Raw genomic sequence first — 18,258 nt, 5'->3', positions numbered from 1 at the left:
TTTTAGTAGACACGGGGCTGCACCATGTTACCCATGCTGCCCTTGAACTCCTGACCTCAGGAGATCCACCCACCTCGGCCTCCCAGTTGCTGAATTTCTTTTTTAAGATGGGTTTAAAAATTCTTGTTTTCTTTATGCAAAGCCATAAAACAGTGACTCTTCACACAGCTGGAATTAAAAGAAAATATCACCTGACTGCTAATGTATATGAATCTTTTGATCAATAATAAATTTTAGAGGAGAATTTGTGCCTTTCCCTAATGGTGGTCAGTGTGATTTTAGTACACTTAGGTATATGTTTAGGTTATTCAACCAGTGCAGTTCACTTGTTCCATATTTTGCCCTCTGCCACTCTTCTCTGCTGAGACCAAAGAAGTCAGCCAGCAGAGGGAGCATGAGTTAATTAACAGATTTGCTCTTCAGGACTGAATTCTCTCCTCTCCTCTGTGCATAGAACATTCTCCTAACGCATACCTTCACAGTTACAAGACAGCTAAGCCACTGTCCCGCTCATTTGTGCTCTGCTAATAAAAATATGAATCCAGGCCGGGCACAGTGGCTCACGCCTGTAATCCCAGCACTTTGGGAGGCCCAGGCGAGTGGATTGCCTGAGGTCAGGAGTTCAAGACCAGCCTGACCAATATGATGAAACCCTGTCTCTACTAAAAATACAAAAATTAGCTGGGCTTGGTGGCGTGTGCCTGTAGTCCCAGCTACTCGGGAGGCTGAGGCAATAGAATTGCTTGAACCCAGGAGGTGGAGGTTGCAGTGAGCCGAGATTGCACCATTGCACTCCACCCTGGGGGACAGAGTGGCACTCCATCTCAAAAAAAAAAAAAAAAAAAAAAAAAAAAAAAAAATATATATATATATATATATATATATATATATATATATATATGTCCATTTGGGAAAAAATAGATAAAATATAATTATTTAAACTTTTTTTCCTTTGTTCCATTAAATAAAAAAGATCAAGGTGTTGATTTTAAAGTCAGAAAAGTTCAAGCCATATCAAAAATACCTTATTCCATTTTCTTACATGAAATTCATGTTTCCATTTAAAAAATTCAAAGCTTGTTAATTTTCTCCTTTTGACCTTCCAGTAAGGCTAATTGTGTGACCTACGGTGGAGAAGTTAAAATATATCATCAAAAACCCATGATTTTTATACGATGTTATCTTAAAAGTCCTATTTATGTCACTGTTTAAACCAAACCTAATATTTAGTCTTTAACAAGAGATTTAACATTTCATCAATTTCTTTCAGGTCTCCATTCTTTTGCTGACATTAATGCTCGTTTTTGCAAGCTTTGGAGTTCAGCTTTTTGCTGGAAAACTGGCCAAGTGCAATGATCCCAACATTATTAGAAGGGTAAGATGTACCTTTCTGTCTTTTGAAATAAAAATTAAGGGCCAAGTGTGGTGGCACGTGCCTACAATCCTAGCACTTTGGAATGCCAAGGAGGGAAGATTACTTGAACTCAGGAGGTCAAGGTTGCAGTGAGCTATGATCTCACCACTGTACTCCAACCTGGGCAATAGAGCGAGAGCCCTGTCCCTAAAAAGAAAACAAAATAATAATAAGGTGTTTACACTCCCTTGGCAAGCATGTGGTACCAGTGGCTGACAAGGCTAGTTTAAGAACTCCCTATAAAACCCTAAGAATTCTCTTCCCACAAACCCCTTTTTGCTTAAGCATGTGATATGTCTCTTCTGGCTAGAAAGGTTAATAAGATGAAAAGCACACCTCAGAGAATGTCACTCTTCCCTCCTATTCCAGTGTCAACCCACTGTTGACAACTTGAGCGTGGTCACCCAAGATTCCAGCTGTTTACAGCTGTGAGCTTTGGATACTTTCCCTTGAGGTCTTAGCTAACTTGATCCTTCCTTTGTTGTCACATAAGACTCATATCAGCAAACAGCCCCATGCAAAATGTCCAAGAAGCAGCGTTTGGTTCTCACCACTTTTTATTGCTTCCCCACTCTCAGCTTTCTCCCCATTAGAAAGCCAGTGCCTTTACATTAGCTCTAGCTGCCCAGAATCTCCCTCTTTATGACAACCAACAAGGACCTCCACAAAGACCCAAACTTGAATACTTGCACTACGGCGTTTCTTTCTCTTTCTTCAGTCATTGGTTATAAGGGAAGGCTAGCTGCTGTAACAAGCCCAATATTTCAGTAGCTTCACATAATGAAATGTATATATTGCATCTTGGATCAGTTGCAATATATACATTTGCAACATATACACTATATACAGCTCTCCTCCAAATGACCACTCAGGGACTCACATGCCTTCTATCCTATGCCGCCACCCTTTGCCATGTCTTCAGAGCCTTCTTCAATGAGCTGGAGATAACAGTGGAGAGCCATCTCCAACTGAGTGGGCTGTGGGAGAATCTGCTCCACCCACATTCCTCTGTAAAGAGCAGAGATACTGCAAGGAGGGCTGGAATTTAGTTGTGTGCACCAGAAAAATAAGACGGGGACACAGTTTGGTTAATAATTAGACAATTTTTGTAATATCATAAAGTGTCCCATTCTCTTAGGATTCTTATGTTACAAATAAATTAATAAAGTAAACCAACCACTGCTGATGTATAAACTAGAAAAGTATTTTCTCTTTGATCCCAATAAAATGATGCCTCAGTTCCTAAATGTATATCTTCGAAAGGCCTACTAGACCTGAACTACATTATATATTTCTAGCAAATATGGCTATCTAGTATAGATTTTAAATGATACAAATTGTTCTCTAATTGTGACAAAATACAGGTAACATCTTTGTTCAGCCAAAATACATTGTAAATTATATTAATAATGAGAATTTGAAACAAAGGCCAGACTGGGAGAGACATTCCAGGAGCTTTGATACACCTGAGAAGACAGAACAAGGAATGTGGCCTGACAGTCATGCCGTATCAAATTAGCTGATAAAGAAAGTGACAGAGTCCGGCCATTCATACTGCAGTCGGTCAGTGTTCGGTTGAAGGATTCTGTGTGCTGTCGGACCCAGAGGGTGACGGCGCCACTAGGATGAAGCTCGTGAGATTTTTGATGAAATTGAGTCATGAAACTGTAACCATTGAATTGAAGAACGGAACACAGGTCCATGGAACAATCACAGACAGTTTACCTCTGGATACACTACTTGTGGATGTTGAACCTAAGGTGAAATCTAAGAAAAGGGAAGCTGTTGCAGGAAGAGGCAGAGGCAGAGGAAGAGGAAGAGGACGTGGCCGTGGCAGAGGAAGAGGGGGTCCTAGGCGATAATGTCTCTCAAGATTTCAAAGTCATACGAGATTTGGGATATTTTTTGTACAGGTTGTGTTTGTTTATGTCAGTTTTTAATAAACATAAATGTGGGACAGAGCTGTCTATTTAGTATATCAAAGTTTTAGTAGTTTCCTCCACATTCACGAAATTACCACAGTGAGAGCTAAGCATTTCTACTGGGCAGTTTCATTTTTAGATGATCAGGTTTTAAGTTTTTGAACTAAAATTTTTCTTTTTCTTTTTATGATGAATAAGGTTAAAATAAAAGCCTTAGACAAATTAAATTTGGCAGAGTTTAATTGAGCAAAGGACAATTCACAAATCAGGTAGCCCCTGAACCATAATAGGCTCAGAGGCTTCAGCCCAGCTGCATAGTTGAAGATTTATGGACAGAAGGAAAGTGATGTATGGAAAATGGAAGTGAGATACAGCAACAGCTGGATTAGTTACAGTTCAGCGTTTGCCTTATTTGAATATGGTTTGAACAGTTCGCTGTCTTTGGTTGGCTGAAACTTAGTGATTGGCACAAGAGTAGGGTACCGTCTGTTTACACATCCAGTTAGGCTACAGTTCTATGTACTGAGAAACCTTTAAGCTGAACTTGAGATATGTAAAGAGACTTTAGGCTAAACTTAATATATATAGGATATATACCCTTCTACTTCACATGCACTGAATATGCATTTTATTGCTTTACTCTTCATTCTGTGGCACCTACCCACAGGGGAAGTAAGAAGTTTGTTTTGGTATTTCGGAAACTAAAGTCCTTATGGGATGGGGTCTAGAATTGATTCTCCTTTCCTGAGTTTTACTCCACGGAGTCTTAGGTACCTGGTAAAAAGTTGTCTTCTAAATTAAGGGTCATTGCTTTGTTGTCTAGCTGCTAATGTCTTACTTTTGTTTCTTTTGCTTTTTAATCAGTTCTTAATAGGATATAGTTTTATGTTTTCCAAGTTATAACTTGGAGTTAATGGTCACTAGATTATCAGTTATGAGCAGTGTTAAAATCTCCTATTAATGTGTAATGTACCTGTCAGTGCCTCCTTTATTAAGGGGTTCTTTGAGAATAAAAGAGAAAAGACCTAAAAAAAAAAAAAAAAAAAAAAAAAAAAGAAAGTGACAGAGACCTGACGCATTCATCCACAAGCTTGTGTGTGGAAAGAAGAGTGATTTTTGATCCACACTGAACAGAGGCCAGAAAGATAATAACAACACTTCAGGATGAAGCCTGCTAGGAATCTTGGATGACTCAGTATATTAACAGTGGCCTAAGAGCATGGTGATTTTACATTATCCACTCATACCCAGCCAAAGCTGAAGATTGATGGTGACAGCAGCCAGCAGATGAGCATAGACACAGATTTCATGATGCATTTATCCTGTTTCCTAGAGCAGTGAGGTCTGTGTGAGGCTCAGATGGAAAGCCTAAGGAGACTCAGCCATCATAGAGAGCACCAGCACCAAGCAGAACGATTGAAAAGAAATTGGCACGGTGAGACGGGGCTTGAGTCTTTTTGTCTTCTCAAATCCAAACATAAGAGGCCGAGGCCAAGGCCAAGAATGCCATATGAGTGAAGGTGACGTCGGCTGAAGTTCTGTCGGAGAACTTCAGCCCATCTTACTAAAAGAAGAGATAAATCCAAAGAAAGGGGGAAAGCAGATACACCAACATTTAGATCACACACAGTTCCTGTTAAAGACAACGAAGCTTCAGTTGCTGCGCCCATAGTTTCCAGTTGGGAAAATGTGTTTTCTTGTATGAGGCTGAGCACCTCCCACCTCTGCTCCTTTGCTTGTTGTCTTAAAACTCAACAGATGTCATGAGATCAATATAGATATAGATATGGAGCCTAGGACTTTGTCACCAAAACCCTGTAAACAAACGCTGAGGATACCTTTTGACAAATAGTCATTAAATGTCAGTTGTGTCCAAGGCACTGTGATAGGTGAAATGAAATGTGGAATGGAAACATTAGGAGGTCCTTGCTTCTGTTTTGTGGCATTTTCTGTCCAATCAGAACGTGTTTCATGTTCAAGCAACAGTAATATAAAGTCAGCAGTTTTCAAAAGCCTATGAGAAGCAGAAATAACGTGTAATCTATGATGTCAGCATGGGAAATTGTGCTTCCAACTGGGAGTACTGTACTGGGAGGGCTTCAGGGAGGGATTTGAGATGAGCAGGAAAGGACCTTCCAAGGAGAGCAAGCAGTGAAGAAGGACACGAAGCATACAAAGAAGGGTCACAGTGTAGAGGCAGGGACCGAACAAGGAGGAAGGAGCATGGGCTTCGAAATCACAGCTTCTGAGATTGGAATCCTACTTCAGGAGAGGTGATGGCCTGGTCTGGTCACTTAATCCTTCTGGAACCTATTTCTGCCTTGAATGCTTCTCACACAATGATATTATGAAGATTAGATTACCTTGTTTATGCGAAGTACCTAACCTGATCTCAACAGTGAGCGTTAATTTCATTCCTGCCCATGTAGGAAAAAACTGAAAAACAAGGCCAGAAATGTAAGTTAGGGAGAGATCCTCAAGTGCCTGAAATGCCTGGCTAAGGGGTTTGGAATTTCGTTGATGAGAAGTGAGAAACCGCAAAAGGTTGGTAAGAAGAGGAATCAGACACATCCTAGTGCCCACAAAGTACAAAGCACCGTTCCTAGTGCTGTTTTTGTTACCCATATCCTAATGAGGATATCCATTCCTAATGAGGAAAACAGGTGTAGAAAGATTAAATAATTTGTCCAAGGTCACCCACCTAATAAGTGGAGAAGCAGGGAACTAGTATCCAGGCACCCTGGCTTTTCACCAAGATACCAGACTGCTTCATGCAATCAAAGGTGGGCTCAGGTGGGTTCAGGAAGACAAATTGGAAAAGGCAGTGAGGCCAAATATGTCAAGGGACCTTTATACAATACACTACAACACAGCCTTTTCAAATAATGTTCTACGTAAAAAGGTATGGTTATGGAAAGATAATCGCAATATAGTTTTAGCTGAAAAAAGTGGGCGATGGAAGAATATAAACTTTATGAGCTCAGATACATATAGGAAAAAAGACTGGAAGGATATACTCCAAAACGTTCATTGTGTTTGTCTGTGGGCAATTGTGGGTAAGTTTTCTTCCTTTTATTTGTCCAGGCTTTATAAATTAAAGATGTGTTATTTGCATTAAAATGTTCTTATTTTAAAGAATCATGCTGGTAATCCAGAAAGAAGTAACGTTGGCATTACTAAACTCATCGTAGTAAGAATGGAGACTTGGGCCAGGAAGGACAGGGAAAGCCCAGGGAACCCTAAGCTTGATGCTGGGCTGCTGCTGGGATGCTGGTCCAGGGACAGAAAGGAGGAGGCCAAGAGGAGACATGGCTTAGGGTCAAAGAGGACGTGAAGCAGATTAAAATGGAATTTTTGTTGAAATATTCAAACAGTGATCAAGAATTTTACCATCTACACCTTGAACCCAGAAAAGAGATTTAGGTTCAAAATATGACCATCATAGCCAAAGAAACAAAAATAACCAAAGGGAGAATAGGAAATGAGTCAAAAACTTCCTATAGATGTTTAATTTTTAAAACCTTTTTAACAGCTTTATTGAGATGTAATCCACATACCACACAATACACCCACTTCAAGTGTTCAATTCAATGGTTTTTTAGCATATTCATGGAGTTATGTACATGACAGCCACTTTTAGAACATTTGTATCTCCTTGAAAAGAAACCCTATGTCTCTTAACTGTTACCCCCATCCCTTTAGCCTCCACCTCAAGCCCTAAACAACAACTAATATTCTTTTTGTCTCTATAGAGTTCACTGTTCTGGATTTCTATATGAATAAAATCATAACATATGGTCTTTTGTGACTTTTTTCTCAATTAGCATAATATTTTCAAGGATCATCCATGTTGTAGCAGGTATCAGGACTTCATCCCTTCCTATGGCTGAATAATATTCACTTGTATGGTTGGACCACATTTTGTTTATCTGTTTGTTCAAAAATGGACATCTGGATTGTTTCCACCTTTTGGCTATTGTGAATAATGCTTATATAAACATTTTGTACAAGTTTCTATAGGGACATATATTTTCATCTCTCTTGGGTAGATACCTAGGAGTGGAGTTGCTGGCTCATATGGTAACTCTGTGTTAGTGGTCTGAGGACCTGCTAGAATGTTTTCCAAAGTGGCTGCACCATTCTACATCCCCACCAGTATGTAAGGGTTCCAGTATGAGGATTGTGATTCCTCCACATCCTCGCCAATGCTTGTTGTTATCTGACTTTTTGGTTATGGCTTTCTCAGTGGGTGTGAGGTGATATATCATTATGGTTTTGATTTGCATTTTCCGGATGGCAGATGGCACATGATACTGAGCATCTTGTCGTGTGCTTTTTGGCCATTTGCATATCTTCCTTGGAGAAGTGTCTACTCAGGTCCTTTGCTCATTTAACTAATATTCTCAGCATCGATTTTTAACTGCCTGTCTCCAAAGTCTTTGTTACTATTTGCTGGGTAGCTGTCCACATCACTGTTGTTAGATAAAGGGCTTTTGGGATTCCGTGAAAGAAGAAAGAGTTTCCTATCCTTTATCTTTTCTGAGTTCATTTTCTGACCAGGTTTCCCCTCTCCTCTTGTTTTTCTACTTTAGGAAGATTGCAATGGCATATTCAGAATTAATGTCAGTGTGTCAAAGAACTTAAATTTAAAATTGAGGCCTGGAGAGAAAAAACCTGGATTTTGGGTGCCCCGTGTTTGGTAAGTATATCATAAAAAAATATTCTGAAGAATGGTGTGTTTGTCAATATAAGGCTTTAAATAAGTATAATATGGCATGTAACTAAAAGTAGTTTTGCTAGAGATGTTAAAATGATCTTAAGTCATACAGGGTGAAGCGCTAGATTATATTGGAAGATAGAAATAAGGTAAAAAATAAGAGAGCAAGTAGTGCAATGAGTTCTATATAGCTTCATGAAACTAGAGAAATATTTCAGTATTTTTCTAATACTTCAGAAATATGTATCTGGATTCAAATGGCTTGAAAAATTAGGCTTAACAGGATTTTCTGTCAAATTAAAACTAAACTTATCCTGAGTTTATATCTTTAAAGGAGGATCTGATGTCCTCATAATAGAACCCTAAATCATAAAGCTATTTCCATTTTAAAACCCATTTACACTGAAGGACTTCCATTATTGAAACACTAGAGAGGAATAATCAGTGACACAGTTGATTGCTTCTAACTTTCCCTTTAATATTCCTTTTTCTTTAAATTGAGTTTTCAAAGCACTTAGATCAAAACTAGAAATACCTAGTACCTTCTTTCTTATTTTATTAATGACCATGAGTGGATCTCTCAGTCTGTGTCATTGGTGAACTGAGTGTTCTGTCGCCTTCATTTGTCCTTTAAAATTGTTACCTGTTTTTTAAGTTTTCTTTTAGAAAATGTGTGAGAATAACAACTGAGTCACAGCACCTCTGCTTTTGTCACAATTAATGTTCTTTTCTAAATGTCAAAACTCTTTAAAAGGAACAGCATTTCACCCAGCTGTACCCTAGCACTCACTGTTACCTTTCTTTGGCATTTTTCTCATATGAAATTTGCTTTTATACATAATCCAATAGAATGCATATTGGGTTTTTATCTTTTAAAATATCCAAGAACTGAGAAAAAGGGTTCATTTGGGGTATGTGGCTTCAGCTTGGAGAGAGAGGAATGTGAGACATGAGAATATCCTGGCCCCACTGCTGACTAGAAAAGCCATCCAATTTCCATTGAAATAAAAATTAAAGGAGCATAAAAATTGTCTTCCATGAGATAAAAATTAATTATAGCATAAAGTTATTTATGTTATAATTTATTAATTTTTATTAATTCAAAGATAATATCACGGAAGTAAATGTAGTCAGGAATAGAGAACACTGGGGCATTTCATTTCCTTCACTATAGAGAAAGGTAGAGGGTGCCTCCCACCTCTGCCAAGTGAGGTACCCCAGGGGGATCACTTAACGTCAGAGATGGGCAGGGCAAGAAGAGAGACTCCTGTGGCCAGGCTGCTCATCACCATCTGGAGAGCAGGGTTATCTGGTGTTCCTGGAGAGCCCAGTAGTCACTGCCTAGGGCCACATCATCTGAGTCCTCTTGAGCCTTGCGGCAAAGGGCTTTGTGCTGGGAAAGAGTACCCCCATCCAAAGGGTCCGTAGGTGTGTTTCCAGGAGCCAGACTTGAGAATCACCCAGAGACTGCACACTCACAGAGGAAAGGTGCAATGAGGCACTCCTGGGCTGGAGAGGGGGTTCAAACTCTTGAACACCTATGGCCAGAATCCAATTGTATCAGATGCACAAGACTTTAACTCCATTCCTCCATTCCTTTCAACGACATCCCACCTCAGTCATGTGAGAATCTCGTGGTGGCCTGAAGAGGATGAGTGGAAGTGAAGAAAGTGGCCAACTTTTCTTCCTTTCCTCAAACCGGGGTCCTTGAGCTGCTAAGGATGGGATTGTTATATGAGTTATAGGATCAGTTGGATGTAAAACTGAATTACTGAAAATAACCAAAAAGCTCTGGGACCTCCGCAAGAATTCAGACAGGGAGCTGGAACACACTTGAAGGTAGTGTTTGGAGAAAAGTAAACCTGCCAGTTGTGCCCTATAGCACTCAACCTATTCCATAAAACCAGCTACATGGGATTTTTAAGATCAAAGTTAATTTAAATGCAATATTTTATGGAAGGTATTATTAGGGGTTTCAAAGGCAATGCCATTCTAGAAGCATAAGCAAATAGCCAGGCATTCCTTGAACATCATCATAATTGCTCTTGTCCATTTCTCCAGGATAATGTGACTTGGATTGTAGTGAAATAGACACCTTCGATCTAATAAATGTCATCTGTAACCATGATAACTTTTTACACTTTCCTTCTTAAGTAAGCTAATCAAGAGTTGGAAGCTGAAATTTTGTAATTTTATATTGGCTAAATTATGATTAAGAAAATAACATATCTAGGAATACACCTAGAGGAATGCTTTGGTAATTATAATTAGGACATAAATATGCACTAATTCAGGAGACAGTCTAGTTTCAATATTCTCTCTTCAGATTAATAAATGTACTTTCTTCTGAATCACTCAGACTTGATGAGTCACCTCAGTAAAAAGGATTAAACATATCATGGATTATAAATATGGTGTGATTTATTTTAAGAAGAGGTCTGGAATATAGGAAAATGGCATGCATGGGAGAAAAACTAACAAAGTATTCAGGCTTATAATAAATGTATTTATTGAGTGCTTGCTCTTCACCAGCTAGTATGCTTGTCACTGTGGTAAGGCCCTGAATAAGCTATGGCCCCTACTCCTTAGGAGCTTAAAGTCTAGTGGGAAACAGAAGATAAAATTACAAATAATTTTATATAATATGCTAAGGGCTTTAATGCTGCACAGAGAAGCCCCTAAGCTTACCTCTGGCTCACCTGAAACTCATCTCCATGTAATGTTAAGCTACACTGTGATATGTTCTGGGAAGAAGGTGATCAGGTTTTATAGGGTCTAAGGCCCAAACAATTTGGGGTACCAACGTCTCGGAAGGGCCTGTACAAAAGAGGGGTCCTACCTCTTAGGTTTCTTTGGCTTCATCATACACCTGCCTCTGATTCCTACAGAAAGGCTAAGGGTACAATGGACACACAGGAGAAGCACCTAACCCCAACTATGCAGGGCCAAAGAGAAGGACCAGATGAGAAGACACACTGGTTACCTTTTGAAGGACAACCAATAGGAACTAGCCAGGTGAAGGGGGCAGGGTCAGAGGCAGGTGAGGAGGAAAGTCTAGGCATAGGTTTGGTATTACAAGTTAAGGCAACTCTATGCCCAAAGCTCAAGGCAAAAAGCGTTGGGGTGCTGTAGGAAGTATGACGTTTCTGATTTCTTTTAGGAGAGATGGTTGTGTAAGATACAGCATGCCGTTTTTGGACAAAGTCTTTTTCTGCATTTCCACATCCAAGGGCAGACGCTCAGTCACGTCTTCAGGGTGCCCCCATGTTCCCCAAGGGAAGAGCAGCTCTCCCTACCTTGATCTTGGGGGGCCTTGGAGCACCTCCTCTGGGAGGTAAAAAACTGACAAAATCATGTGGTCAGATCTAATGTCTTAGTTTTCTGAATTGGACAGGCAAGATTACAATATTTCACAAATTAACCAGAAAAAATGACCACCTTTTCAATTCAAGGAAGGGTAGCAGGTAAAAATGACAATAATAGATGACATTTGGGATTTATTGAAGGACTCTGTAGTTACAGGTAAAGTTTCAAACTTTGCAACTTTGCTAGCATGAAGAAAGCATAAGAAAACACTTTACATGATTAAAACTGAAAAAGACTTATTTTTTTTAATGTGATAAATTCTTCCAACTATTGAAGTCTTTGATGCTACATTTTGTTTTACTTGGTTTAGTTAGAATATTTTTCACATATTCTAACTTCTAGAAGATCTAGAACATAACAGTAGTTTCAGTGGCTGCAAATTCAGCTAAGAAAGCACTTCTACAAAAGAAAATGAGCAGGTAAGGAAGTCCAACACCGGCTCTGAGAACCGGTTCACTTGCTTGTAAAAAATCCTTATTCAAGCAAACTGTGGCATCTGTAGAATCCTTATAACTTCTGTCTACTGTAAAATATATGAAATTTAGTGGAAACATCCCAAAGGAAAGATTGTTGGAAGCATCCAAAAGAATATATTTGTACTTTCATAGATAAAAAAAATATAAAGCAGAATTCCAAAATATGCATTTCTGAGTGGGGCTTTTGCACTATATTAAAGACCGTCTCCACTAATCAGCCCTAAGCCCTTAAGAACAAATCAGTTTCAGTTTAATGTTTTCTTCTTATATCCTCATCTATTTAATATTCAAAAAACTTATGAAGGCACATCTTGTGATTGTCTCTATAGTTTAAAAAACATAAAAGATGGTAGAAAAGTACAGAACCAGATTTTCCCTAGAGCGTTGCCTGTCATGAGGGTTAAATTTTGAGAAATGAGCTAGCAGGGGGAAAAAATGATCAAAATATAATTTAAATAGGCTCCAAGGGGCCTACTCTAGTCAGTGGTCCGGAGCTCAGTTCTTCATTAAATTCAGGAAATATAGTCCATGATTTTCCAGTGTTTGGTTATCAAAATCTTAATTATTTAAAATTAGCCTCTAATAAGAAGGAAAGAGGGGGAAAAGCCACTGAAAGCTTCTTCTATTAACAACAAAAATGTTAGCTAAGAACCATAACAATTAAAGAAGATGCAATCTAGTAAAAAGGATCACTTTTATAATTGGGAAGAGAAAAGTATAACCATGTGAAAAGAACAAGAAATGAGACATCCCTGGCCCCCACAGAAGTGGGAGCTAAACAGTGGGTACGCCTCGACGTAAAGTTGGAAACGCTGGACAGCGGGAACTTCAAATGGGAAGAGGAAGGAAGGAGGCCATAGGTTGGAAAAATTACCTGTTGGATTCTGCGTGCACTATCTGAGTAATGGGTTCATTAGAAGCTCAAACCCCAGCATTATGCAATACACCCATGTAACAAGCCTGCACGTGTATCCCCCGAATCTATAAGAAAACAGAAAATGAATAAGCCAATGAGTTTCAGGAATCAGGAATCAGCGGTGGAGGTAGAAAGCATACCACCCATAAAGGGGATCAGACTAAGAGTCCACTGAGAAGACTCAGAGTTAATAAAAAAAAATCCAACTGGAAGAGAGTAATTTGGAAAAATACATACTACAAGCAAACACCTCTTGCCGTCTCAGTGACCTCTAAATGCATCACTACTTTCCAGCCCTGTGTTCACCATGATGACACAAAGTGAAATAAAGTGACTAAATTCTACTCTACGCTTTCTATACTAACACAGGCTATTGTAATTTATGCCTTTCGAAAGGTTTTCAGTTACAAAACTATTTCAAAATCCACATCCAAAATCCAATGCTTCTTTGTGCAAATGGATAAAATCATCTGTCCAGTCCTCAGGGTAATCAGGACAAGGTAGAAATGTTGCAGAACCTCTCAAGCTAGAACTAGAGCTGTTTTACATTGAGATCACCCCATCATTACCTAATGAACACAATCAATTATAACACATCGATGCATTGTTATGATTTAGCAAATGAATGCCATATAGCGTAAAAATGTGTGTGTATACATATACACACATATGTATGTGTGTGTGCATGCACACGTGTGTGTGTATATATGTGTGTGTATATACACCCATGACTGGAAAGGGCTACAGATATTTGCCTTCGGGTGCTGCTTATTGGAATTTCACAGAACATTCCTGTATTGGAATCGCAGGGCGAATCCTCGGAACTTTAATTTCGACAATGTGGGAAACGCTATGCTGGCGTTGTTTGAAGTTCTCTCCTTGAAAGGCTGGGTGGAAGTGAGAGATGTTATTATTCATCGTGTGGGGCCGGTAAGCGAGCACATCAAATCCTTTGAACACTTCAAGAGCAGCTTTCATTTGTTTTGATGAATAACTGTATTTTCCTTTATGCAGATCCATGGAATCTATATTCATGTTTTTGTATTCCTGGGTTGCATGATTGGACTGACCCTTTTTGTTGGAGTAGTTATTGCTAATTTCAATGAAAACAAGGTAAGAATTTTTGGTTTGGATACCACAGGGTTTAGCCTTTTCTAGCCACTCACTTTGAGCTATTTGTTTCTTTTCACATGCGGCGTGAAGCCGCTTTAAACTGTAATGTGACTGGTGTAAATAATCTCTATAACTATTTTACAAGCTACCTCATTGCTGCTTTTCAGACACATTATTTAAGAGTACAGTTCTCTTGCTAAATTTACCCTTTTGGTAACAGTGTCATTAATTCACCGACAACTGAGAGGCGCATCTCCTATTGTTCAAATTGAAAAGAAAGATGTGCAGCAAGTTATTAAAATACAATAGATGAAAGTGATTCGCTAATTACAGGTAATATTACTTTCACTAAATGTAAATTGTATGCTTCTGTGTAACTCAGTAGGTGAACTCAGAATTTTGATGGGGGTGAGGGGAGTCTGGTAGAAATTTCAAAATCCTAATTCACAGAAAAAAAGATTTTGTGGCAGGGCATGGTGGCTCACACCTGTAATCCCAGCACTTTGGGAGGCCAAGGTGGGTGGATCAGTTGAGGTCAGGAGTTCAAGACCAGCCTAGCCAACATAGTGAAACCCTGTCTCTACTAAAAATACAAAAATTAGCCGGGCGTGGTGGCGCATGCCTGTAATTCCAGCTACTGGGTTGGCTGAGGCATGAGAATCGTTTGAACCTAGAAGGCAGAGGTTGCAGTGAGCCGAGATCACACCACTGTATCCAGCCTGAGCAACAGAGCGAGACTCAAAAAAAAAAAAAAAGAAAAAAAGATTTTCTGATTTCATATGAACTTGACATACTTTGTGAACTCGGGAAGCCAGTTGAGTTTGTAACAGCTCTAATGATTAGAACAAAGGCTCACAAATGGGAAAATGACAATGTAGTTTCCTATCAAAGTGTGAGTTTGGGGAAGAACATTCTATTAGCACTCCTTGGAGAGGGGCTTGCTCATCTAGGCACTTGAGCTATGCCCTCTATTGTTTGAGAGGCAGTCTTTGGAATCATAGTAAGGGAAGTGCATGCAGTTTTTGAGCACACACTGTGTACTAAGATTTTACATATTCAATCAATTCTCACAACTCTCAAATGCACGGTTGCAGAAAAAGCAATGACTAGTCTGGGGCTTATAAGGTGTGACAAACAGGGCCAGAATTCAGAATTGGTGCCTATTACCCCAGGCTCTGTGATTCTTCGAAGGCATGAGTAGAATAAAGTCAACCTTCACTCTGCGTTAAGTTGAAGCTAGATCTGCCTGTAAAGCACCGTGCTGTTCGATGTTATTCACGGCTAGGACTGATTCCCATGCGTTCACATCAGAGCTCTTCAGTTTGTGTTGCTACACATGGGACTGTATCTGTCATTCACTGTCCTCAGGCTCAATGTGAGTGGTACCAGTTAGCCAGTCAATTGACACCTTTGATGTGTGGCTAATGAGCATGTCATTTCATTCAGGCTTTCAAAGGGTGAGATTTAAAAATTCCTCTTTTGGGCCCCGACTCTACTTGGACCCTCAGAAACATGGGATGTTAGAGACAGAAAGAACAGTAGTGATCATGTCACCCAGCCCCTTATTTTACTCCTATCACATTCATTAACGAGATGCTTTGAGCCCTACAGTGTTGAGTTTAATACCAAGCAGAAAGAGGAAGAAGGATCTTTCTAGATGCCTTTGAGCCATGTAATGCAGCAGACACTGAGAATTCTAGAATATAAGCAGAAGCTAATCAGTCAATTAACAGGAGAGTTTAGGCACTGCTTGCCCAGAACACCGTTAAGAAGCCGTCTGAGCAGACACCTGATTTCAGGAAGATTAGAATGTATCACAGCTCACAATTCAGCAACATACATAGAACAACATAAAATGTTCAGTAACTGGAAATAAATGTATAATTAATTGCAACACTTGAGCTTAGAGAAGTGGCTGAGGTTAGCAGAATAACCAGGGAGGTCTCCATCCAGCACTGTATTTATGTTCTGCAGGTAGGAAAGAGTAACGTGGCCTGTTTGGGGGATCTGGGGTGTATGTTCTATCAGCTCAAATGGGCACTTAAAGAAAGGAGAAATTGACGAGAAATTATATTACCAAGCTTTACAAACTTGATTTGTTAATTGGAGATATCAATTGCTAAATTATGTGAGCCTTTTAGAAAAGTTTCTTTCTCTGCAAGTTTTTTTTTTTTTTTAGAAAGCAGCTCATGAGCTGCCATCTAACAGCATTTATACATTATTCAATCATTCAACAGATGTATTTGAGCATCTACTAGGTGCCAGAGGCTGCTCTTGACACTGAGGACCTAGTGAACTAACCTAAACACTAAACACAGAAAAGTTATTTGCCCTCATGGAGCACACATCTTAATAGTCATACCCAAATGCACATAGGTAAATTTCCAAATGTAGAGACAACAGAGATAGAAAATGAGGGAATCTTTAGGGTACAATTCAGAATCATGCAAAAATATGTCTTCTTTTGAAAATGGAAACCTCTTTAAAGAGTTCCAAGTCTATATTAGTAATATAGATTTTTTTCTGATTTCTCTACTATGTAAGACAATGTGTTTGATTTGTTAACCTAATTTGATAATAATAAACTTTCAGAGGTTTTTATATATTAATGATCAGATGATAGCTCCATGCCTATTATTCTTTTAGATCCTTTCAGTGTTCAACTTTCCAAAATTTTTTTTATGTATAACAAAGTAATTACATTAGTGTCTATGGTGGCCAGAGAACAAGTGTTTGCTTATAATTAGTGAGAAAAGTGGTTTAGCAATGTGATTATCAGAAAAGAACAATTTTAAACAAACACTATTATTGGGAATAAATGATGTACTAAAGAATGACAGAATAATCACCAGAAAGATATAGAACTTCCGAATCCCAAAATGTACTAAGCAAAAATTAAACAAGTTGTAAAAAGAAGCTAGAAAATCCAAAATCATAGTGAAAGATATTGACATATATCTCAAAAAATCTCATAATTCAGAGAAGAATAAAAGGAAATATGAGATTTGATACAATAAACACAATTAAGTGAACATATAAGGAAAACTCTAATTACAACAATTTGAGAATGTGCATTATTTTCAGGCACAAAATGTATCTCCCAGAAAGCCATAATTACCCAAGAATTGATAATGTAAGAATGTTTTCTGACCATAATGAAAACAAAAAGAACTCTACAATTTGGAAATATTAAGACAATACTATAAATAATTTATGAGTTGAAGAAATTATAATAGAAAATCACAAAATATTTACAGACAAAACATTTTATAGTGTCATATACAAAAACTAATGAGGTATAGGTAAATCAGTAATTACAAATAAATGTATCATTTTAAATGTATATATTAAAGAAGAATCACAAGTTAAATATTAATATGTCAAATATCCAAATCAATAAATTATAATAAAGTAAAATCAAATAAAGTACGGGGGAAGAAAGTAACAAAGATTAGGACACAAATTAATGATACAGAAAGTAAGGAAACTTGTATAGCTTCTATAATGTTCAAGAATAACAAAAGCTGGGTTTTGGTTTTTTTAAATCAAGTCAATAAACCTCTAGGAAGGTTGAACAAAAATAAAAACATGAAACAAGGAAGTAAGCTACAATCATTAAAACAGTGTCAGTATTGTTATAGATATAGAAAATTAGACTTACAGAAAAGACTAGAAAGACCCAGCAGGGACCCATGTATGTAGAAAACAGAAGCAGCTCAACAAATTAGTGCAGAGGGTGGTGAGACCAACAAGGAGTGGTGTTGGGGGTATTGATTGTATTGATGTAAAGAGCTATGCTGAGATCTCTACCTCACTGCATACTCAAAAATGAATTCCAGATGAATTAAAGACTTCAATATGAAAAGCAAAATTTAAACCATTTTTAAAGCATGTCAGCATTTATTTTTTATTTGAATTTCAGATAAGCAGCAAATAATGTTTTTGCCATTATTATTTTTAATCAGCGCATAATTGTACATATTTATTGGGTGCAGTGTGATATTTCAATTCATGTATTATAATGTGTAATGATCAAATCAGGATAATTAGCATATCTATCACCTCAAACATTTATCACTGTTTTGTGTTGGGAACACTCATAATCCTCTCTTCTAGGTATTTAAAAATAAACAATTAATTGTTGTCAATTAGATTCACCATATATTACCATGGAACACTAAAATTTATTCCTCCAATCTAGCTGTATTTTCATATCCATTAATCAACATTTGACTATCCCTATTCTAGTTCCCCTCCCCACCCCTAATAAGCATTTGTTTTTTGCCCTGGAGTAGTTATGGATTTCATCCCATTAGCCACTCAGTAAAATCTAT

The 18,258-nt window shown here is 38.2% G+C and overlaps 2 protein-coding genes across 7 annotated transcripts in view; both read left to right on the top strand.

Annotated features, from left to right (window-relative positions):
* The window catches only part of NALCN (sodium leak channel, non-selective), a 358,635-nt gene that overhangs the window by 308,836 nt on the left and 31,541 nt on the right, over positions 1-18,258 (top strand). For all 6 annotated transcript variants that reach the window (XM_034936923.3, XM_063595854.1, XM_063595853.1 and 3 more), the window contains 4 exons: positions 1,271-1,375; positions 7,929-8,035; positions 13,621-13,741; positions 13,826-13,924. In XM_034936923.3, the coding sequence (XP_034792814.1) occupies positions 1,271-1,375; positions 7,929-8,035; positions 13,621-13,741; positions 13,826-13,924 (432 nt within the window). The remainder of the gene's footprint in view (positions 1-1,270; positions 1,376-7,928; positions 8,036-13,620; positions 13,742-13,825; positions 13,925-18,258) is intronic.
* Positions 2,937-4,395, top strand: LOC103783928 (small nuclear ribonucleoprotein Sm D1-like). Its single transcript, XM_034936933.3, has one exon. It carries the CDS (start codon positions 3,040-3,042, stop codon positions 3,274-3,276), a length of 237 nt encoding a protein of 78 aa, XP_034792824.1. The 5' UTR covers positions 2,937-3,039; the 3' UTR covers positions 3,277-4,395.

Source organism: Pan paniscus, chromosome 14, assembly GCF_029289425.2.
Source record: "Pan paniscus chromosome 14, NHGRI_mPanPan1-v2.0_pri, whole genome shotgun sequence".
NCBI lineage: Eukaryota > Metazoa > Chordata > Mammalia > Primates > Hominidae > Pan > Pan paniscus.
The sequence above is the reverse complement of the archived record's forward strand: the minus strand, read 5'-3'. Positions and strand labels throughout refer to the sequence as shown.